The sequence below is a fragment of the Chelonia mydas genome, chromosome 3 (genome assembly GCF_015237465.2).
Source record: "Chelonia mydas isolate rCheMyd1 chromosome 3, rCheMyd1.pri.v2, whole genome shotgun sequence".
In the NCBI taxonomy this organism is placed as follows: domain Eukaryota; kingdom Metazoa; phylum Chordata; order Testudines; family Cheloniidae; genus Chelonia; species Chelonia mydas.
Genome location: NC_057851.1, coordinates 31,930,421 through 31,954,490, shown reverse-complemented (window position 1 = coordinate 31,954,490; position 24,070 = coordinate 31,930,421). Strand labels below are relative to the sequence as shown.

General features: G+C 41.9%; 1 protein-coding gene across 3 annotated transcripts in view; it reads left to right on the top strand.

Annotated features, from left to right (window-relative positions):
• Window positions 1–22,084, top strand: part of RNF144A (ring finger protein 144A) — a 99,371-nt gene extending 77,287 nt beyond the window's left edge. For all 3 annotated transcript variants that reach the window (XM_027821314.3, XM_043542287.1, XM_043542286.1), the window contains exons 3-8: window positions 2,999–3,103; window positions 3,298–3,358; window positions 6,802–7,009; window positions 10,665–10,812; window positions 12,768–12,857; window positions 17,186–22,084. In XM_027821314.3, the coding sequence (XP_027677115.1) occupies window positions 2,999–3,103; window positions 3,298–3,358; window positions 6,802–7,009; window positions 10,665–10,812; window positions 12,768–12,857; window positions 17,186–17,317 (744 nt within the window). In that variant the 3' untranslated portion in view covers window positions 17,318–22,084. The remainder of the gene's footprint in view (window positions 1–2,998; window positions 3,104–3,297; window positions 3,359–6,801; window positions 7,010–10,664; window positions 10,813–12,767; window positions 12,858–17,185) is intronic.
• Window positions 22,085–24,070: the final 1,986 nt, after the last annotated feature.

Below are 24,070 nucleotides of genomic sequence, written 5' to 3'. Positions count from 1 at the left end.
GCATATAGCAGGCAGATGCCTTTGCCACTTTCTCTCACCCATTTCAGCCACTAGGCAGCTAATCTCAATTCCCCTTCCCTCCTAGGAGATTTGTTACACAGCACTGATCGTTTTACAGGTCATTTTCAGTGATTGTACTCAAATAGCAATTCATGGATGGGGTTGTTTTTTTTAATCACTTTGCCCCTTTGTTCTTCGAGGAATAATCTTACAAAAGGTTTAACAGGAGGAAAATCCTACAGTAATTTTACTGGGATGGTTTAAAAGGGATAGCATCAAGGTTAGTTACTGAGCTCTGGATTGTGAACTGGGCACATAATCTGTTTTGTATTTCATTCCCTGGGTGGACATGGTGATCTGCTGATGCAATGTGGAATTTCTAACAGTGCTACCAGTTTTGGTTTTCTAATGCTGACGCCACCTCATGCATTCACTTCCAGGCAGTGGGGGGAGGAGAGATCCACCCAAGAGGAGGGAGCTTACACTGCTGCTGCTTCAGCCCCAGGAGCCTCTGTTGTATGGGAGAGGGAATTTTGAATAGCCAGAAAGAGCCTTGCCTGAAATAAAACCCTTACTGGACAGGTCCTGGGACAGATTCTGCCAGACACTTACTGACTTCAAGGCAGAAGCTGGGTTCCTAAGCAGATGTAGCAGGAGAAGCACATTTTGGCTTGGTTGGTATTAAGAGTATGTGAAGCTCAATGATAAGTTAGTGGATAGAGAAGGCCCTGAGTATTGGACAAGGCAGGGATGAGCTTCTCCCTTCCCTAGAAGATGTTAGAAAAGGGGAACATATGTTTGACTGGCTTTGGCAAAGGTCCCAAACAGGGTGGAGAAGAGAATTGCCAAATTAATCATTAATGATGGTAAAGCGCACTGAGCTCAAAAACTGTTCTTTTAAGTGTTAAGAGTTGTCATTAAATATATATGCTGTTTCATCTGAATCCACTCTCACCATTTACAGATGGGGGGAGGGGTGAGAAGAGCCGACAATGGCACCCTCGTAGGACTGATACCCCTGCCACTGGTGGTGCTGAGATCCACAGTCCAGGGCCCTGGTCTCACAGATTTCAGCTGTCTGTGGTAGTTGCCAGCCATACTCCCAGCAGCCCCAGCCAAGCAGGAGACCGTAGATCAGAAATATTCCAGGAGCCAAGCATTTCCTGCAGTGAATCCCTGTCTTGGTTGCTTTTGTTCTGACAAAGGCAAGGAGATGGGCCTTAATATACTGTCTGCAAAGATGCAGAGTTACTGTTTCCACAGCAACGGTAACTTTTAAAAGTATCAGCTATTCAGTTTCTTTCTGTTTTTCTCCAAGAAGCTGAGATATTGTTTCTCCTGAAAAAAAACAAACGCACCTCATAATGGGGAATCTGACAAAATAATTTGTTGGGATATAAAGAGCTATATTGCCACCAACGGAGTAACTCACTGCAGTAGTTGAAAGTATGATGTTGGGAGAAAGCGAGGATTTTGCCATAGTCAAAATGCAAGAGGGGAAAGCCAAAATATGTGTGGGATGAAGAACAAATCCTCACAAAGGAGCCGTGCAGACAGGCTTAAAGAATGCACAGTGTGCATAGGGAAGACTGAAGGAGCAGAATATAAATGTGGATCTCTGCCGTTACTGGGTGCATTATATGTGATGGTATAATTAAGATGGGAGAAATTGTTCACCACTTGTTATTTCAGTAGAAAGCCAATTGAGAGTTCTTTAAAGTTTTATTTATTTATTTACTTTTGATTCTCCCCTGTAGAGCAGAGAGGGAGGTTTCAGTTGGTATTGTATTTCTAAGCATAACACAAGTCCACATGACTCACGTTATTTCTGGTGGGTTAGCTGATTTCCTCCGGCTTCTCAGATACTTACCATTTCACTGAAAATACTCAGTGATTTGAGGTGAAGTAAATAAGTAAAAGTGAGATGTCATTATGTGTTGATGCTTAGGATGCTTCTGTCAGTTGAGGGGTGGCGGGACTAAAGTGCTATTTGTAGTTCTGGTATTTTGTTTCCATTGCCTAAAACTGGAGGGGGATGGATTATGGTGCTGGCATTTGTCATATGGTGCTGGCCTATGGTGCTGACATTATAAATCAAGATGGTGGCAGCTGGTAGGAGGGGAGCTGAGGAGAGAGCCAGGGCAAGATGGCAGCTGAGGGGAAGTAAGACTGGCTAAGGGCAAAGAGAAGAGCCACTATATCACATGGTATTGGCTTAATCTGATCCCTATGTGGCTCTTTTCATAAGCGAAGAGGTTTGCCCTTAGCCAAAACACCCTTTCCTCCCTCCCTCCAGCTGTTGTGTGTTTTGTCGTATGCCACACTTTTAGAGACCATATTTTCAATTCTGCTTTCTCTAAAGCTCAGTGGGATCCTTTGGGATGAAGAATACTATATATATGCATAATTATTATTATTTATTAATTTATAATGGTTTTATTATGCAGGACATTCTTTTTTGAGTCCTCATTTGTGCATTCTTCCTTCACACTGAGAATGAAATATATCCTCACCAAGAAGTTCAGTTAGTTATTTTCTGTGGAATGGGAAATAAGCCACATAACCTTTCCCATTCTGTTGTACTTGACAGATGACTTTTAATGGGTAGCTACTGCTTACTAAACTGTTATGGTTTCTGGTGATATAAATCTGAGGGATTTATGAAGACTGGTTAATCTAATTTTATCTTTTATTTTCCTAACATTCCATTTTACTTGCCTCTTATTTACTGTGTAATTTTAAATTGAGGCAAAGCTGTCTAATGACTAGGGCATGGAAATGGATTTCAGGAGATGTAGTTCCTGCCACTTATTTAGTTTACTGTATAACCTTGGAAAGTCTCTGAATATGTTTGTCTATTTCCCCAGTTGTAAAAGGGAAATAATATTTACCCACCGCTGCAAAGTGATTTTAAATCTTCAGATGAGCAAGGCAAAGCATGAATGATATGCAGAATAATTTATATTTGGAAGAATAGTTACACCCTCCTCTTTTACAGTGCCTGAAACAGTATGTGGAACTTTTGATCAAAGAAGGTCTAGAAACAGCAATTAGTTGCCCTGATGCTTCCTGCCCAAAGCGAGGTCATCTACAAGAAAATGAGGTATGTTTTTACTGCACATGGGTTCTTTCAGTATATTCAGACTTGTCTTGCTCAGGGTATATTACAGCTGTTGTTTATTGCCAGCATATGTTTTAATCATTTATAAAGGTAGAATGCTGGGTCTCCATTTATTTGAAATGCCTTGGATTATTGCTGTTTCTAATTTGTAATTTCTCTTTTTTTTATTTTAACAGATTGAGTGTATGGTTGCATCAGAAATCATGCAAAGGTACAAGAAGCTACAGTTTGAAAGAGGTACAGTATGAAACATCAGCCTTTACTTCAGACCAATGGCTGTCTTCCAAATATATGGGAATAGTGTTACCCCCAGATTGATCCATGTCACAGAGATCAGACTGTGGTCCTGTGTGTGTTTATACAGTAGTGTTGGAGCCTTATATGATTTGTGAGCGGAAGAAAGCTTGAATTGTTTCTTCCTTTATCAGGTCCTGCTATTACGTGCATGCTGCCATGTACCATGTGATAGAAACTGAGTTGCAGACAGAAAACTGCTGCATATTATATTAATATGTTACTGAAAGGGGGAAGCATGCACTTGTATGCTTTATGTAGCACTAATGGTAGGATGGCAGTACCTAGGACCCTGCATAGAAATGCACGGGTCTTCTATGGAGCCAATCCAAGTTCGGGTGCTGGAATCCTGCAAGATAATTATTGTTTGCAGTATTATAGCTGTGTTGAGTCCCAGGGGAGCAGAGAGACAGAGTGGATGAGGTAATATCTTTTTTTGGACCAAATTCTGTTGGTGGAAGAGAGAAGCTTTCAAGCTACACAGAGCTTTTCTTCAGGTCTAGGGTAATTATTGGTGAGGCATAATGACAGGTGCTTCTTGTTGATTCTAATCTGAATATGAGGGGTTTGTGTGGCACTCTAGGAGGCAAGGGAACTTGAGTCTGAGTGGAATATCTTGAGACCTGCTAACACTAGGGGAGAGAACTTAGAATGAGGTTTATGTTTGGTTATGGTTCTTCTAGTGACTGATCCAAAACCCACTGAATTCAGTGGGACTGTTTCCACTGACTTCAGTGGGCTTTGGATCAGGCCCTGAGTTACCAGTAAACCAGCCTCCAGGAAAGGGGTAAAATGAGATAATGTTCTTTTCTATTATTTTTATTTATTTATTAATTTGTCATCTTTATTATGGCAGTGCCTACCAATCAACTTTAAATGGGGCCCCCTTGGGCTAGGCGCTGTACAAAAACTTCTGTTGAGTTGGGTGAGAACTTCACATGCCTACAAAATATGAAATAAGCTCTATTAACTGTATAAGTATAATTTTGTTCAATAAAATTTAAAATATCCCCTCCCCTTCTCAGGGACAGTTTTAATCCATAAGTTAAAAGTGAACACTAACTTTGACTAACAAAATTATCATAGACAATAAAGGGGAAGGGATGCAGATCAGGGTAAGTAAAGAACAGGTCAGAGATCATCTGACCAATCTGAATGAATTCAAATCAGCAGAGCCTGATGCTGTTCACCTCAGGGTGCTGACAGAATTAGCTGAAGGAATCTCAGAGCCACTGGCAATAATATTTGCAAACTCATGGATGACAGGAGAGGCCCCAGAAGCCTGGAGAAGGGCTAATGTAGTGCCCATCTTTAAAAAGGGGGAAAAGGAGGCGCCGGGGACCTATAGACCAGTCAGCCTGACCTTGATACCTGGGAAGCTACTAGAACAATGTATAGAACATTCAATCTGTAAATACCTGGAGGATGAAGGGGTGATCACTAGCAGCCAGCATGGATTTATAACAACAGATCATGCCAAACCAACTTGATTTCCTCCTTTGACAAGGTATCTGGTTTTGTGGATAGGGGGAATGCGATGGACATAATATACCTTGACTTTAGTAAGGGTTTTGACATGGTCCCACCTGACATTCTGATAAGTAAGCTGGAGAAATGTGGGCTCGGTAGAACTGCCATTAAGTGGATACATAATTGGTTAAGCAACTGCAAACAAATAGTAGCTATGAATGGAATGATGTCAGATTGGAAAGAGGTCTCAACTGGGGTTCCACAAGGATCGGTTGTGGGGCCATTCTTATTTCACATCCTTATTAATAGGTTGGTGTAGAGAGCATACTGATCAAATTTGCAGATGACACAAAGGGGTTGCAAACACTTTGAAGGGTAAAGCTAAAATTAAAAGGGATCTTGAGAAACTGGAGAACTGGGCTATGTATGAAATTCAACAAAGACAAAGGTAAGGTGCTGCACTTAGAGAAGAAAAAGCAAATGCACAAATACAGAATGAGAAATAACTAGCTTGGCAGCAGCACTGCTAACAAGGATCTGGGAGTTGTGGTGGTTCACAACCTCAACATGAGTCAATAATGTGATGGATGCTGTGGCAAAAAAAGCAAATGCAATTTTTGGTTGCATTAACAGAGGCATAGCATGGAAGTCATGGGAGGTGATAGCACAATTCTACACAGCACTGGTTAGACCTCAGCTGGAGTACTGTGTCCAGTTTTGGTCATCACTGTATAGAAAGGGTGTAGAGAAACGGGAAAGGATCCAGAGGCAAGCAACAAAGATGATCAAAGGGATGGAATGCAAGCTATATAAGCAAAGTCTGAATGAACTGGGGATATGTTTAGTTCAGAAAAGAGGAGATTAAGTGGAGACATGAAAGCAGTCTTCAAATGCTTGAAAGGCTGCCATAAAAAGATTGGAGAAAAATTGATTTCTTTTGCCACAGAGGGCAGGACAAGAGGCAATGGATTTAAACTACAGCATAGCAGATTTAGATTAAATCTCAGGAAAAACTTCCTAACTGTAAGAACAGTAGGACAATGGAACAGACTGCCTTGGGAGGTTGTGGAAGCTCCTTCTCTGGAGGTTTTCAGAAGGAGGCTGGGTAGCCATCTGTCTTGGATGGTTTAGACCAGGGGTGGCCAACCTGAGCCTGAGAAGGAGCCAGAATTTACCAACGTACATTGCCAAAGAGCCACAGTAATACGTCAGCAACCCACCATCAGTCCATGCCCACCCTGCTCCCAGCACCTCCCACCCACTGGCAGCCCCGCCACTCAGCGCCTTCCCCTTCCTTCCCGCACCTCCCGATCAGCTCTTTCGTGGCATGCAGGAGGGTCTGTGGGGGAGGAGCGAAGGCACGGCAAACTCAGGGGAGGGGATGCGAAGGGGTGGAGTGGGGGCAGGGCCTGTAGCAGAGCCAGGGGTTGAGCAGTGAGCACCCCCCCGGCACATTGGAAAGTTGGCGCCTGTAGCTCCAGCCCCGGAGTCGGTGCTCATACAAGGAGCCGCATATTAACTTCTCAGGAGCCGCAGGTTGGCCACCCCTGGTTTAGACACAACAAATCCTGCATCTTGGCAGGGGGTTAGGCTACATGACCTTTGCGCTCCCTATGGTTCTATAATTCTGTGAACAATGTAAAATCAATTAGTTCAGGCCATTTCCAGAAGTGCAGTGTTAGGAAGGTAGGCCCACATTTGGAAAAGTGGACTATAATTTTAGATATCTCTGATGCTGAATAAATCTGCAAATCAGGCCACAAGTGTGCCAGATGGGGCAAACAAAACCGGAAGCCTCTTTTGAAAACAGCTGGTCTGATGAGCAATCTGAGCATTTGAGCATTCTTAAGCAGTATATAATTAAAGGACAATCCTGTAGCTGTCATTGATTCTGGTTATTTTATACCCTTTTGCAGAAGTGCTTTTGGATCCATGTCGGACTTGGTGTCCATCTTCTGCCTGTCAGGCAGTTTGCCAACTACAAGAATCAGGGCCACAAAATCCCCAGCTGGTTCAATGCAAAGCTTGTGACATAGAGTTCTGCTCATCTTGTAAATCCAATTGGCATCCAGGACAAGGCTGTCAAGAGAATATACCAATCACCTTCCTCCCAGGAGAAACAAGGTACAGTACTGTAACTTGCCCAGTAGCAGCAGCAAAGATCTACTTGATGCGTAACAAGAGGAATGTAACCTCATCGCCAGTCAAGGGGCCATTTTCTCCTGTTGTTTTTTTAAGCGAATGTCCGCAGCAGCCATTCCAGTTCTTTTCTTTTAAGAGACTGTGCTTGACACAGAGATGGATGGTGATGGCTCCCTTGGTGGCCTGGCTGCCCCACCACCACCATCAGGGAGCAGGTGGAACCAGTTAAAGCAGCACAGAGGGACAACCCAGGCTCCTGGCACCATCTGCAGCTCTGCTTGCCCAGCCCTCTGTTCCATCTGTTGCTCCATTGATGCCAACGACACATTCAGCCACCTCAGGTCCCCCTCCACACTCACTGCTGCTGCTATTCCAGGGGCTTAAGGGTTAGTTGATTCTGGTTGGCTATTTTACGAGGCCTCTGTCAGTGGCACCATGACTGCTGCTCTTCCAGGAGCGAGGGAGTGATTGTTGAGCCTTGTTTAAGGCAGCATTCGAAGACCAGTTAGCAATTTCCATTGGTAGAGAGTGCAGCTGCCCACCTGAATAGGGCAGGTCACTGTGTGCACATAACACCTGTGCTCAGGCTTCATCCCTGGCTCCCTGTTCACTTCCTGCAGCAGGTCAAGGTGTTGGTCACGATCGTTAAAGCCATGAATGGTCTGGGACTTGGCTATTCTCAAGACTGCCTGTCCCCCTCTATCTTGTAATGACAGCTGACTGGCTAGGTTGCTCTTGTTCTCGGTTCCTGGGTAAAACGCTACAGGGCCTGCAGTGGGACTCTCAGCACCCCTAGATTTGGTACGCGCTCTCACTCAGCTCGCCAAAGCTCAAGTGTGGTGAGCTTCATGGCATGATACAGGACTTGTATGTTTTGCTTAGCATTTTGGTTGATTTGTGTTTCTTTTCTGTAGGTTTAGAACATTTGGCGGTTGTCCTTGCAACTTGCTGGCAACCATTGTCCCAGCACCAGTTTGTGCCAGCACGTTCTGGGAATGAAAAATGTAATTTGTGTGTTCAAAAGATTTTCCCATGGTGTGGTTGTCACGGGTGTGTGTCTTCTCTGATCTGTCAGTCAGGAAGTAGTAACCAATCTGGAGTCAGGACTTTGTCCAGTCCCCACCCTGCCTCTCGTCACTAGAATCATAGAATATCAGGGTTGGAAGGGACCTCAGGGGGTCATCTAGTCCAACCCGTGCTCAAAGCAGGACCAATCCCCAACTAAATCATCCCAGCCAGGGCTTTGTCAAGCCTGACCTTAAAAACTTCTAAGGAAGGAGATTCCACCACCTCCCTAGGTAACGCATTCCAGTGTTTCACCATCCTCCTAGTGAAAAAGTTTTTCCTAATATCCAACTTAAACCTCCCCCGCTGCAACTTGAGACCATTACTCTTCGTTCTGTCATCTGCTACCACTGAGAACAGTCTAGATCCAACCTCTTTGGAACCCCCTTTCAGGTAGTTGAAAGCAGCTATCAAATCCCCCCTTATTCTTCTCTTCCGCAGACTAAACAATCCCAGTTCCCTCAGCCTCTCCTCATAAGTCATGTGTTCCAGTCCCCTAATCATTTTTGTTGTCCTCCGCTGGACATTTTCCAATTTTTCCACATCCTTCTTGTAGTCCGGGGCCCCAAACTGGACACAGTACTCCAGATGAGGCCTCACCAATGTCGGATAGAGGGGAACGATCACGTCCCTCGATCTGCTGGCTATGCCCCTACTTATACATCCCAAAATGCCATTGGCCTTCTTGGCAACAAGGTCACACTGTTGACTCATATCCAGCTTCTCGTCCACTGTAACCCCTAAGTCCTTTTCTGCAGAACTGCTGCCTAGCCATTCGGTCCCTAGTCTGTAGCGGTACATGGGATTCTTCTGTCCTAAGTGCAGGACTCTGCACTTGTCCCTGTTGAACCTCATCAGATTTCTTTTGGCCCAATCCTCCAATTTGTCTAGGTCCCTCTGTATCCTATCCCGAGCCTCCAGCGTATCTACAGGTTGGGAGTCCTCCCCTGTTGTTCTCCTTCCTCCCATTGGAGTAGTTGCTGTCAACAACTTTGTCTGAGGCACCATCCTTTTGTCCAGACCTTACAGAGTCCTAAAGCCTTCACTGAGCAGGAGGAGCTTTAAGACTCTTCTAGAAAACCAGGGAAAAAATGCTCCTTGGATGCCCTCTCACTCCTGCTCCTTGACATGGACCCATTCCATGTGGAGTGAACTACTGCAGGCAGGAATGAGATCGAGAAGCAGCACTGTGAACCTGGTGCTTACAATGATTCAGCAGCTCCTTGCCAGCACTGGAGAGAGGCAATATCACGGATAAGGCAATTTCCTGCAATATCTCTGGAAGATCTTACTGTATGAAGCTGATGTATTGTTGTGGGCCAGGATTGCATGTAATTCCCTGCAGGAGAGTGACCACAGCTCCTCCAGGAACAAAGAACAGTAGGGGGTATGAGGCAAGTTCTCTGGAGGTGTTACAACCTAAGTGAGGGGCCAGCACTTGCAGAGGCTCATATCTGATGGTTCAGACTGGATTCTCCAGAGATCAAGAGAGAAAGAAAGGGATAAATAGCCTGAGTTTAAACTGACTTGGGGCCTTCTTTCTAATCCAGCAAATGGACAAGACCTACTGTTGAAGGGCCGGGGGTGGGGGTGGGGGGGTCAGTCCTTCTTGGAAGGGTTTGGAAGGACTTTGGCCTACTGAGGATGACCCCTGGTAAGCTTTTAGCATGCATAGAGGAACTTTTGTTGTTTTTGTTTTCTCTATAATGCTTTCGCCTTAAGAATAAATGTGCTAGTTTATAAAGAGCTGGGAGGTAACTTATAACTCGGGGCAATTCCTCTCTTCCTGTCCTTCGGAGAGAAAGCAGATGCTGGCCTGTTTAGGCAATCTGGCTTTCTGGGGACATCACAGTGTAGGCAGGGAACTGTGCAGCCTGGCGAAACCCTGGTTAGGATGGAGTCTACCCAAGAGAGTGACAGCTGAGGAACTGGGAGCTTTCGGGTAGGTGCTCTCAGTGAATCACAGAGGGGAATTGCAGATGCAGTTGCCCTGAACTGTGATGGAGAAGGCAAGCCTTGGAGGAACAGGGTATCCAGGAAAACCCAGTGGAATTTGGCTTGGAGAGTCCTAGGAGATCAGCCTCATGGACGCTCTGTCTCTCCCTTTGCCTTCTCATCCAGGGAATCCCTAAGCCCGTGGGCCATAGCCTGGGTCAGCTGGGCATTGTCAGCCTCCCTGTTTTCCACATGCAGATCCTTTCTCCTTCTCCCATAAGAAATAAAAGAGGAGGAGAAAGGCAGACAGACTAAGCATGTAAAAAACTGATTTCAGATTGGTTCCCACGTGCTCAGCTGACAGCTGAGAGCATTGTACACACTGATGTCACCAGGTCACAGAAAACAATTGGTAGATGAGAGAAATGTGTTTTGTCTGGTAAGTGCATAGCTGTTTGATAGGCACTATACAAATTAATTGTTGTACTAGATCTGCTTTCTGGATACTTAACAACAAAACAAAAAAACGGATCACAAAACTAAAATGCAAACCCAGATTTTTTTCAATTAGGATGTTATTTTTCTTCAAACATGCACAGGTACACACCTTATAAACTTCTTCAAATGTCTCCCACAGTTCTATGTATAAAATGGAAGATGATGATGCTCCCATCAAACGCTGTCCAAAGTGCAAAGTTTATATTGAGCGAGATGAGGGTTGTGCCCAAATGATGTGTAAAAACTGCAAGCATGCCTTTTGCTGGTACTGTCTGGAATCTCTTGATGTGAGTATACACTCCACGCTTCGGTGGATATTGTAAGCTTACAAGTTTGTTATGCTGACTTAAGACTGTCCTATGGATATCCTTACTAGCTGCTCTTTCACATGCTGTGTTTCTTCTGAACCTTTTTGTAACACTACTGTAGCACCTATTTCTCTGCTAAAATGCATGGGCAAGGGCAGAGCTGGACCTTAGCTGGTTACTTGATGTTCCTTGTGCACTTGATCTTACTTGCCCCACCTGAAGAGCTGTTGAGCTGTTCACACTTTGCATAAATGAGATGGAAAGAAGTTGGTGTAATTTGAAATTTGATGAAAATTATTCTTCCTTTGCCATCTCCATGTGGCATCTAAATAGTTTGTGTTTAATACTGTACCGTGTACACACAAATCAGACAGCTCCTTCCTGAAGAATTTATATTCTAAAAAGTGTTTGCAGGATGCATATATTTGTATTACTTTCAGTTCTGCATGATAGTGTAAGGTAGCCCTAAATACAGAATCCCATGTAGAGTGTCAGTATTCATTTGAGTGCTGAACTTCAGTAGTGAGAGTTGTTTCTTGACATTGATTTGTTTTGGTTATTACATCTCTTCTGCAGGACAAAGTAAGAGAAAAAGCCAGTGAACTGATGTATGAAGAACAAATGTGTTCTGAGAGCAGCAGGAGTTCGATTTAACTCTTATGCTGCTTCCTGTCCTGGGCTTAAACATTTTAAACAAGCCAATATCTTATTGTGCCTAAGCACTGGAGTATATACAATATGCTACATCTGTTTCCAGATATTTGCCAAGGAAACGTTTTATTGCAAAGTGTAGTTAACAATGGCAGAGGAAATGTTTCATGTCCCAAAAATGTACTCTAACTATTCCAAATCCTGCAATTGTTATGTCTAAATGCCTTACGGATAAGTTTTAACTCATGGGTACTCTCATACTTAAGTAAAAAGCAGAGGTCCCCTGTGCCTGCGTTGGTTGCTGCACTGAAGAGTGACCAATCCAGATCTGGAAGCAGATGCGTCTTTCTCTGCAGAACTGGGTAGACATCTGCCTTGGTTTGCTTTCCCAGCTGCAAAATAAATGCCACATTTGAGAGGCTTGGGATCCAAGAAGTAGCTTTCCTCTTCCCATGTTCTATACCTAACATGGCCAGTATTTTCAAATTATGTTGCCTAAACCCCTATTTAGGCATTTAAATAAGCAGGTTGGTTTTCAGAAATGATGAATACCAACTACTCTATTGACTCCAATTGTGGGTGCACCGCACCTATGAAAACCAGTCTGTTTATTAAGGTGCCTGACTGTAAGCAATCAGGTTTGAAAATGTTTTTATCCATGTGATTTCACTTTTCCTTTCAGTTCATTCCCTGGTTAGAAGATAGGACATTTTAATTCCTGAGAAAAAGGATTCTTAGCTGCACTTGAGACCCAGTAGCTTTGCTAGACAGGGAAATCCACATGATCTGATATAAAATAGGGAAAAGGAAGGAGGAGTACAATATTGAGTGGATGCGCATGGAAATCTAAAATACATGAAAATAGAGCTATTAGTTCTTCATTTGTTGTTTATTGCTATTATCTTCTTGCTGAAGGTTCCTACAGTGCTTTACTCTGATCTGCATTGGCCTTTCCTCCAGGCACAGCACAACTCATTCTCTTTATCACCAGCATGTGCTGTATTTGTATTATGTTCTACCTTATGAAATCACTTCCATAGTAACCCTGTGGGGAGCAACTCTGGGAAGGGCTGTTCAGCGCTGACTCATGCAAGAATACAAATCCAATTTCAGTTGGTTTTCCACTCTGAAACTTTTCTCTTCATATTCAGTGCTTTTCAGGGATCTTGAAACTTGCTCCCCTCTGTAATATTTTGTTCTTATTTTGCTGCCACTATCTGCTCCATCTTGAAGGAAAAGAGACTCTCTATTAACTGCTAATGTTTCTATTTAATGTTTCAAAGGATGATTTCCTCCTTATACATTATGACAAAGGACCTTGTCGAAACAAGTTAGGTCACTCCAGGGCATCTGTTATCTGGCACAGAACACAGGTAGGTTTAGAGCTTTTTAAAACTTCATAAAAGTTCACAATAAAATGGTTTCTCTCTCTCTCTCTCTCTCTCTCAGTTGTATCTAAAAAGAGATCAAATCAAACATGTGAGTCTAAGTGTCTTCACCGTTCAATAGCTGAGAAAAGGGCATTGTGGTACAAAGATAGACATTAACAAGGAATAACACAGTCAGACTCCATCCTGGATTTTGACTCCTAACTGACATACATGTCTGGTTGAGAACTGGTTGAGTTTATTAGTATAAAGTTGTCCCTGGCTTGGTGAGTCTGCATGGACACTAGGGTGATTCCCTCCTTTGTTGTCAGTCAAGCAGTAAAGAACCCATCATGAGCAAAGTATTTTTGTACCCTGCCCCCCTTCTTCACCGGCTTCAGATTTCAGTGTCTCTCTGTTTCACGGTGAAGCAGGCCACAGGCATATCTCACTGAGGAGCCCTCTTTTTCTGCATCAGCTTCAAGAAATGTGGGGGATGCAGCATGTGACTTTGGGGGGCCCGGCAAGCCTTTAGGGGAAAAGTGGAGACAGTTCCTTGACTGTAAGAAGCCATTTCATGGTTGTCATGCTGGTGCTGGGTGTGAGCAGTGGGACTAGAACTTGGAACCTCTGTGTTTCTAGCCCCGGGGTAATCCACTAGGCAGCTCAGCTGTTGTCCGTGCACTCTCCTCTCTCTTCTTAGGGTGAATGCGTCAGTGAAAGTCGCTTTTTTATTTTTTATAAATAGAGTAGAAAACATTGGATTCAAAATTGCATTAAAAGGATTTGTAAAATTGCCCCAAAGTTGCAGAAGTTTAGTGACCTGTAAAACAGGCGGATTTTGAATGAGAAGAACTCCTGTAACAAATATTTGCCCATGTCTATTTCTTCCATTGTTGTAACAATTGCTACACTGCACTGTGGTGTAATTGGTTACATGACTGATGTTGCTGGCACTGCTAATTAGAAAAATGGAGATGTCAAGAAATGTAGCACGAGCACCCATTAATTGGATGACATACAAGAGCTGTTACACTCAATCCCAAATTTTTGAGACTTTTGATATTTTTGATACTTTGATATTCTGAAAATTCCCATTGAAGCCAAGTTGGTGAGCACTATGATTGCTAGTGTTTGCAGGATGGGGGCCATTATGTTAAGCGTTCTTGGAGTATTAACCAAGAGGAGCATAACATAACATCAAGGTGAAAGGCATGATGCTGTAATGCAAAGTGGTGTACTTCTAGTGCAAAAAATCACTTCTAGACATTACACATGCTAGGAAATAGCCTATTGTTCAACAGCAGCCGAGTCCACCAGGTGGAAGATGTATCACTGATGCTCACCAGACAGCCTGTTGACCTGATCTTAAAAATGCTGGATAAATTCACTGATCGGCATGTCTGAGCTGAAAGGAAAATGTAAGCTGGCCTCCTGTTTGATAGTAAAGAGCACTGTTTGCCAGTCTTCTATATTGTTCAATTTCACCTTGGCTCTGCTCAGCTAATGGTGCCCCATAGTGGCACACTCAGAAGATTGCATGTGGCTAAATGTGTATGTGCCATTGCCAAAGATCAGTATGGGCCGCAGCTGCAGCTCAGTAGGAAATTTAAAGGAAGCTCAGAGAAGAATCTCAGCTTCGCTTTCACCCTTCGGTGTCAGCAGGTTCCCCAAAGACGTTGAATGCAGACGCATCAGATTAGCTGCCTGTCTGACACAGGGATATGTGGTGAAAGGTACCTTATAAAACGATATTTTAAAGTAATTGTCTTTGGCAAAAAATAAAAATATTAGGTCAGAGAAATTTGAGATTCGTGTCTCTGGAGAGCCACAGCTAAGCCTGTTCTTTTAAAATAAAAGGCCTCGTCTAATATTACATAATAAAGCAGTGTGCACTTCACTCCTCAAACTTAATTTTGTTCAGCAGCGCCACCTGCTGAACTCTGTATTGATTTTCAGCCCTGGAATAAAAAATAGCTGGATAAAGTAAATTGCAGAAAGAAATCCACAGTGTTCAGGAAGAAAAATAGTCCCTGGTAGAGAAGGTATCAATAAGCCTGTTAATTTAGGTTTAGAGTATATTTTCTACACTATGCCAAATGAAATATTTGCCAGTAAATCAGAATGTTTAGTATCTGACGGGAGCTGGGAGAAGAATTCCTAATGAATAATGCGATACTAGTGTTATAGTTTGTATTACTGTAGTGCCCAGGGAGCCCTAGCATTCAAATTGCAATTGTTCATGAGCAGGTGATTTTTCCCAGGTATTCATTATTTACAATTATTCTGTGAATAATTCTTGGTGGGTTTGTTGAATGACTTGCAGGCAGGTTGTTGCAAGCAGGCCTTCCAAAATCTACTCTCTCATTTGCTTAGGGCAAGTAGGAAGCTTTCTCAGGCAATTAGCATCACTTTAAAAAAAAAAAAAACTATAACCTTCCAAATGTGAAATGAGTGGAAACCAGTGCAGAGTTGCCTCACTTAAGTGTGCAGTGTTTCTGCTGCTCAGAGTAGAGCCCAGCAACCTATCCCAAAACTGATGGGACCTAACTACAAGTGTTGGGCTGGGGTTAGGTGGGTCAAAAAACAACCCAACCCTCTCAGGCTCAGGTTGGGTCGGGTAACCTCTGATTACCTTCTGCCTGTGGGGTCAGTGCGGCAGCAGCATGCCTTACTTCTGCTGGCCACTGCCAACTTGTTGCAGTGTGTGCGCTGTGGGGTGAGTGCACCAGTGAGATGCAGTGCCTCTCGCTCCACAGAGCACCCAGTGGAGCAGGGAGCAGCGGCTGGCAGAAGTGGGGCTCACAGCAGCCGCACTGACCCCACGGACCGGAGGCAGCAGCAGCGGTGATAGGTTTGGGGGAAGTGTTGGGGTTGGATTGTAAAACAACTCAACTCTCTCAGGCTCGGGTCGGGCAGATTGCTTTCGGGTCGGGCTTAAAAATTAGGCCCGAGCAGCCCTCTAGCTCCTACCGCTGTCGATTTCCACTACTGCTATTGGGAAGGTTGTGGGCAGCGGTGAAACTGATGAGAAATAGGTCAGTTTCACCCTGTTGCTGCTTGGGAATGCTCTGTGCAGCAGCAGGCACTAGAGCTGTTCATTGAGAAGGGCTCAAAAAAAGGAGGCTGTGGGAGGAATAGAACCAGCAGCCAGGAAGCTGAGGGAGAAGTAGACTATGGTGAGATCACCCTACCATTCTAGTAGCTGTCAGGAAGCTCAGGGGTTGGAGGAAAGCATAGAAAGAAGGAGAGAAAATACTCCTCCCTTTCAGCAATCAGAGGGGAGAGATGGGGGATCAAATGTATTATGTACCTGCTAGCCAGAAGCTGAGGCAAAGTTTGGCGCCTCAAAGCAAAGTCCCAGAGCCTGCTCCTTGGTAGGAAAACCAACACCTTCCCCTTTTTCTATCAGCTGTGTGGGTGATTGTATTTGGGTTATTTCAGTGACAGAGGAAAGATAAAGGAACTCAAACTCTATATGTGTTGGCACAGGTAGTGCTTAGCAACCTCAGCTGTATAAAGATTTTAATCTTCTTTCAAGGGAACTTTAAATGCTTGATGCTTGCAAACATGTGACTACATTAAAATGTCAGTCAACATTTCAGATAACTACTTGTGTAGTGATAGGTACTATAGAAATATCTAAGACGGCTTCACGCTGAATTTTAAATTGTTTGAGACCAAATAGTTGCTCTCTGAAAGGAAAACTGTGTCCCTTCTTGAATACTTGTAAGAATCTGTCAGTGGAACTTCCCTAATATAAACATGTTTGCCCTTGGCAGCAGAATTCCTCAAACACCACAGATGGTAGAGGCTTAAAATTCGCATTTTATCGAGCAAGAAAGAAAGGTAAAACTATCCACTTGCACTGAATAAGAGTGGGTAAGTGCAGGAGACATAGCAACCCCATCCTTGTCTTTGGTTCAGAGCAAATTAACATCTGCTTAATCTAGGGTGTGTGAATGAATGCATGCGTGCACTACTGAAATTTGTAGGTGTCATGTTGTGAATTCTGACTGATACAGGGGAAATGGACCATTGCAGTCTAGTAATTATTTTCTCAAGATTAGAGCCTGCTACCATTCTCCCATTCTGAAAATTAGAAATCACCTTGCTAACTCTAGTTATATACATTTTATTAAACACAAAAATCTTTTGTGATGTACAACTATGTTGAAATCCTGGCTCTATTGAAATCAGTGGGAGTCTTGCCATTGACTTCAGTGGGGCCAAGATTTCTCCCCTAGTGCATTGACTTTGTGTTGGAGCAGAATTTGAACCCTGCTGTGCCAATTGCAGTACTGACGCATGTCATTTTTCCATTGTTTTTTCAGGTGGTGGGAATCTTTGCGGGATTTGGTCTACTGCTGTTAGTGGCCTCGCCTTTCCTTTTACTTGCTACTCCATTTGTCCTTTGTTGCAAGTGCAAATGTAATAAAGGAGATGATGACCCTCTACCTACCTAGATCATGAGAAGATGGGACTCATCGCACACACATTTTTTCCCCTCTTGCACTTACATTGTTGTAGCCTTACTTCCCCCATCCTGCTTTTCTGTGACAGTGCCATGATTCCAGGAACTGTTGTTAGTACATAGTTACATATTAGTACACAAGTACTAATAGTCAGGTAAGGTAGTGGAAGGCAAGTCAGGTGTTTAGAGGATGTTGTGGAACAAGATAAGTGTCCGAAATTAAGAGATGAAGATACTCTAGATAAAACTAACGGTTTCATGTTGCCCACAGAGGCCATATTGGTGGACTAGGAACTGTGCTATGTTACATCAGCAAAACAACCTAACAATGAATCAAATCAAATGTTTTCACATATACACTTGCATCAAAATGAGGTGTCTTATTCATATTCCTATTTGAGTGTCCTATCATTTAAATGTGGCTTTAATATATCTGTTTATTACAACTGTGTTTTTATTAATATTGCAATGGCAAAAACCTTTTTAGTACTAATTTTTCCAAGGATAATGGAAATCATTAAGGTGCATATTGGCCATCATATGCCTTTCTTGAATTTTGGGGAGGGTACAGCTGGAATTGCTGCCTTCCAGGAATTTTAGGAAGTCTTACATGCTATTTGTTCAATCGAAAACTACATTTTTTAAAAATAAATATATGAAAGCTGTAAGGTTGAGTGGTGTCACAAACCTGCTACCTAATCAAGATTCTTTTAAAAACGTATAGTTGTTATTGATTACCACTGGATCGCCAGTCTTTTTCTGAATGGTTAATTTTTGCTGTTATGAAGGGGTCTGGTACACTTACAGGGCGGGCTACATAACTTCTAATCCAGGTATCTCAATCTTTTATTTATATATTAAAAAAATCCTGATTAAACCAAATGTGTAAATATCTGTGCTATTGAATATTTGGAAGTTCAAGGTAGCTTGCTGCTGTCTTAAAGGCAGGTATTGGGGGGAAAAAAATTTACAGGACTTATTCTGCTTATCAGCAGATTCTCGGCTCAGCAATGATTCCTGTCTTTACCATTTATGAAAAGTACTCGACATCCTTATAGTTAGTAATGAAAATGCCTGAGGTGTTTGTGAAAGTTCTGTCCACCATTTACAATATATACTCCATTTTCCAGGGTTCATATCATATCGTACATGCTGTTAATAATCATACTGTGAGAAAACAAAACAAAGTTCTCTTTAAGGGTTAGTTTGTTTTGTTCCAACATTCCTTTATGTGGCATCATTTTTCTTTTCTTGTTCTTTTCTCTTTTTTAATTTACAGTGTTGTAAGTTTTCCAGGGTAGTAAAATGTCCAAATCAACATATTGTTAATACACAGAAATTACTCTTCTGCAATATTTTGTGGAAAACTGTAAGAGACCCCTTTGTAAATGCGGGCTTCAAAAACAGCAAAATAATTTGACAAAAATTTAATGTAATGGCCCTGATCATGAAATGCGGTACACAGGGGCAGATATGTGTCCAAGCGGAGCCCACTGTTCTGCAGAGCATGCTAGTGGAAGTTAAAGTCTGTTTGAGAACCTAAAGATATAATGGAGTAGGAAATGATGCAATGATGTGTATATGTGGAAGTCAGTGGGGCTCCCACCTAAGACATAGCAGGATCAAATCCACAAAACATAACAGCAGTCTGACATAGCAAAAAAACTGTTTGTTTTGTTTGTTTTATGTTTAGTTTTAGTTTGCATATCTATTATTTGAACAGAAATGTTGCAGGGTAAAATTTTTAAAAGCTAATTGACTTTCAGTGAGACTTAGACTCCTAAGGGCATAAGTCACTTTTGAAAATGGGAAATAGATTCCTAAATCACCTAGGTACTTTTGAAGATTTTCTCCTCTGTCCAACCTCAATAGTCTTCATTTTAAAAAGTATTCGTATTTCAAACTGGCTAAATGAGAAATGCTTGCAGGAGATCCAGAAATAGTTTTTGTCTTAAGATGTTCAACCTTTTTAAGATCGCAATCTGATGATAAGCCAATGTTAGTTGTATGTTGTGTCATTAGCTTTGCATTATAGTGTATAATTCAGAACTTTAATGGTGAAATCCTGATACTGACTTTTTTTTTTCTTAGCTATTCAGAAATAACATGGGGGGTTGGATGGCTCACAAGAGCTTATCAATGGGATAGGCATACTTTAACTAGTCACCACTGGTCAGCCCTGGTTTCAGTGGCTAATGAGGTTTCAGTCTCAGCCTAGCTCCTCCTAGAGGATGTATGTCCTTATCTCAAAAGACTGACCAAATTAGAAAAGCACCCTGATTCAGGATAGTGCTTAACTCACATTGTCCTGAATCATCATTTTGATGTATAAGATTAATAGATATGTACCACTGGACGAATAACTAGTTTCTCCAGATCTGAGGCATGTTGTCAAGGTAGCGTGGGAAGACTTGAATTCTTGCCCTTATTCTCCAATCCTGAGCTGCACAGGACAGATCCAGTTGCAGCATCAGAGAACTAATTGTTCAGTGGGCAAAACAGACCCAAGGTTTCCTGGGCTATCAGTTCAGCAGTCCACTTATGTGAGCACGAAGCAACACAAATGGTTCTAGTTGGCAGTTCCAGCCGAGAAACTGGTTTATAGGGGCCTATCAATATAGTATTGGAGGCATAAAGAGTACCCTCTACTTTTTCTTTCTTAGAAGTAGTCTTTTCAGATCAGGGATGAAACAGGGCAGTGTTGGGAATCTATGATGCCCTTGACAGAGAACTTGACTCCCCACAGTTGTCACTGACACCTTTGCAAAGCACTAAATTTACTTCAGAATCAAAGGGAAAAGTCCCACACTGCATTATAGATGTAAACATTTTTAAAAGGTTAGATTTCAATTGATGATCGCCATTAACACAGACACAAATGCCTGGGTTTATCTGATCATATCCAACATATAGGACTGTGTGTGATCTCAGCATGCTTGGGTTCACTATAGTGGATTTCCAAGCTGTCAGCTGATACATCTTCTTGATGTTCGGGTAATAATGTGTGTATATTCACAAAGAATATGCTGTAATCACTTTCAGTTATGCTGAATATCATAACCTTACATCTTATTTTTAAATTTTACCACTACAGTTTTGTTTCCTAAGAGTGGGTGTCTTCAGTAATCACTGATTTACAAGCTCTGTTGATGCTATGGCATTTACTACCCTGAATGTATTGTTTTAAACTCTGACATTACTGCCCCATAATAGTGGGTTTAAATATGCTCATACCTTTTTTGCATTTCTAAGGAAAATATTTATAACAGATTTTAGACAATCTGTTATAAACCTTCATCTGAAAATTGAGATTAACTGTATGGTTTCGATTGTGTTTCATATCTATCCTACTGTTTACTTCATTTGCATTGCCTTAAATGCTGTTTTTAATGAAATTTAACAGAGCACATGTTTGCATTTTCTGTTGGGAAGGATGAGTTTCTAATGGTTAGATCCAAATACAGAGTGGAGTCAGAACTCCAGGGTGGTTGTTTTTTTCCCTCCAGTTCTACTGCTGACTTGGGGATCAGGTCTGTTCCTGCTGAAAAGAGTAGCAAAGCGCTCCCATTGACTTCAGTGGGTGCAGGATTGGGCCCTCACAGTGTTCTTGTACAAGTCACTGATCCTTCCTTTGTCTCAGTTTATCCATCTGTAAAATAGGTGGAACAATGCTCACCTACCTCACAGGGTTGTTGTGGGGCTTAATTATTTTTAAAAATTTTTGAGATCCTCTGACGGAGGACATTATATAAGTACTTAGCAGTGTTATTTTATGTTAATATTTCAGTTGTTTCTAACTGCCTTCAGCATGGATCCTCATATTGTATCATGCACAGTTCTATTTTTTTTCAGGCATCATAATCTTTCCTGGAATATTTATCTTAAAATTATGGTGGATCACAAAGAAGAACTGAATGGCCCAGTTCGTAGCATGGAATTGATGACCTGACATGCAGAAAATATTTAAAATTAAGATTCCTAAAATATTCTGTCTGATGAGGAAGGGCGAGGGGAACAATACTCCTAGATCAGAAGAGGATATTACACTTTGTGATTTTAAAATTTTGTGTGTAGGAAAGAAAAAGTGGGGTTTTATGTATTTTCTAGGTTCTCCCTTTCCTATTAAGGATGTACATGTACTTAATAAAAAGCATTCTTCATCCTGATAATGTACAGTATGCATAAAGCTTCGTGCTAGTTTGCTTTTTGAAACCAAACTCCATATGTTCTCTCGCTATGTATATACAGTGTGTATACATATATTCTAAAATATAAAGTATATATATATTCTAAAATCTTACAAAGATGGACAGAACATGGAAGTTGTCACACAGAGTGACATAAAAGATATCAAGAAAAGCCTGCATCAGTGCTTCTTTGCTAAGTAAAGCATGCTGTTTTGTTTAAAGCCCTGTGATCTTCATAATTGCTTTGATTTGTGTATCTCTCTTACAGAATTCCAGGAACATTAGGTACAGGAATGTGCTACGTAACTGAACCTTTCTTGCTCATTTTACCGTGGATGTATTTTAATCTTGTATAGAGATACGCATGAAGGAGTCATGCATATGTATAAATGATGATGTATTTGACCAGTGTAAAAATAAGTTCTGTTTATGTATTTGAAATGTAAGTACTTTTTTGTGCCACTAACACTGTGATGTATAAAAGAGCTGTTGAATGCCTTTTAATGTTGTGTTTTGTACTTTGAATCATACTGAAAGTTTAATTTGTAATTTCAATAGATATTTTAAAAGAATGCATCTCCTGTGATTCTTCAGAATAGTGTCTTGTAATTATTAATACACTTTAAAGAAAATTGAAATATTGTTACAATAGTTATTTATATCATCTGCTCCTTCCATCAGAACAAAGAAGAGAAAAAGCACTCGCTATGGGTCTGATCCAGTGATCATTTCAGTCAGTTGGAGTAGGCCTTAAATGGGTTAATTTGGTGCTCCAAGCTTCAGTTTGGAATACCTATAATCCAAAGCAGCACAAGTTCAGGTCATAACAAGGTCAGCTCTGCCCATCACCTTCCCACGGTGGGTAGTTTGAGTTCCTGTCTATTCAGTGTCTGTGGTGTTTCATGTAATAACAAAGAATTGCCATACTGGGTCAGACTGATGGTCCGTCTAGCCCAATATCTTATCTTCAGACAGAGGCTGATGCTAATGCTTCAGAGAGAGTGAACAAAACAGGGCAATTTATCAAGTGCTGCATCTCCTGTCATTCAGTGCCAGCTTCTAGCAGTCAGAGGTTTAGGTATACCAAAGCATGGGGTTGTGTCCCTGACCATCTTGGCTAATAGCCATTGATGTCCTCCATGAACTTATCTAATTCTTTTATGAGCCCAGTTACACTTTTGGCCTTCAAAACATCCCCAGGCATTGAGTTCCATAGGTTGACTGCACATTGTGTGAAGTACTTCCTTGTGTTTGTTTTAAACCTGCTGCCTATTCATAGCATTCCGTGACCCCTGCATCATGGGTTATGTGAAGGGGTACATAACACATCCCTGTTCACGCCACGCATGATTTCATAGACCTCTATCATATCCCCCTTTAGTCACCTCTCCTCCAAGCTGAACAGTGGCAGTCTTTTTAATTTCTCCTAATATGGAAACTGTTCCAGACCCCTTACTTTGTTGCGCTTCTCTGTACTTTTTACAATTCTAATATATCTGTCTTGAGATGGGGTGACCAGAACTGGTGGCAGTATTCAAGGTGTGGGCATACCATGGATTTACAGAGTGGTGTTATGATATTTTCTGTCTTTTTATCTCTCTCTTTCCTAATGGTTCCTTACATTCTGTTTGTTTTTTTGACTGTTGCTGCACATTGGGCAGATGTTTTCAGAGAACTATCCACAATGACTCCAGGATCTCTTTCTTGAGTGGTAGACCCCATCATTTGTATGTATAGTTGGGATTATGTCTTCCAGTGTGCATTTATTAACATTAAATTTCATTTGCCATTTTCTTGCCCAGTCACCCAGTTTTGTGAGATTCCTTTGTAACTTCGCAGTTAGTTTTGGACTTAACAATATCTTGAGTAATTTTGTATCATCTGCAAACTTTGCCACTTCACTGTTTACCCCTTTTTCAGATCATATTATGAATATGTTGAACAGTACTGGTCTCAGTAAAGATCCTTGGGAAACTCTGCTGTTTATCTCTCTCCCCTGTGAAAACTGACTGTTTATTCCTAGCCTTTGTTTCCTATCTTTTAACCTGCTGCTGATCCATGAGAGGACCTTCCCTCTTATCCCATGACTCCTTTCTTTGGTGAGGGACCTTGTGAAAGGCTTTCTGAAAGTCCAAGTACACTATATCCACTGGATCATCCTTGATCCTTGTTGGCACTTTCAAAGAATTCTAACCTAGTAGATTGGTGAGGCATGATTTCCCTTTACAAAAGCTGGGTTGGCTCTTCCCCAACATATCATGTTCATCGATGTGTCTGATAGTTCTGTTCTTTACTGTAGTTTCAACCAATTTGCCTGGTACTGAAGTTAGGCTTACTGGCCTGTAATTGCCAAAATTGTCTATGGAGCCTTTTTTAAAAAAAGTCTGCATCACATTAGCTATCCTCCAGTCGCTAGATATAAAGGCTGATTTAAGAGAGCGGTTATATACCACAGTTAATAGTTCTGCAGTTTCAATTACTGTTTAACAATTTGTTCCAAAACCACCTCTGCTGAGACCTCAGTCTGGGACAGTTCCTCAGATACCTCACCTAAAAAG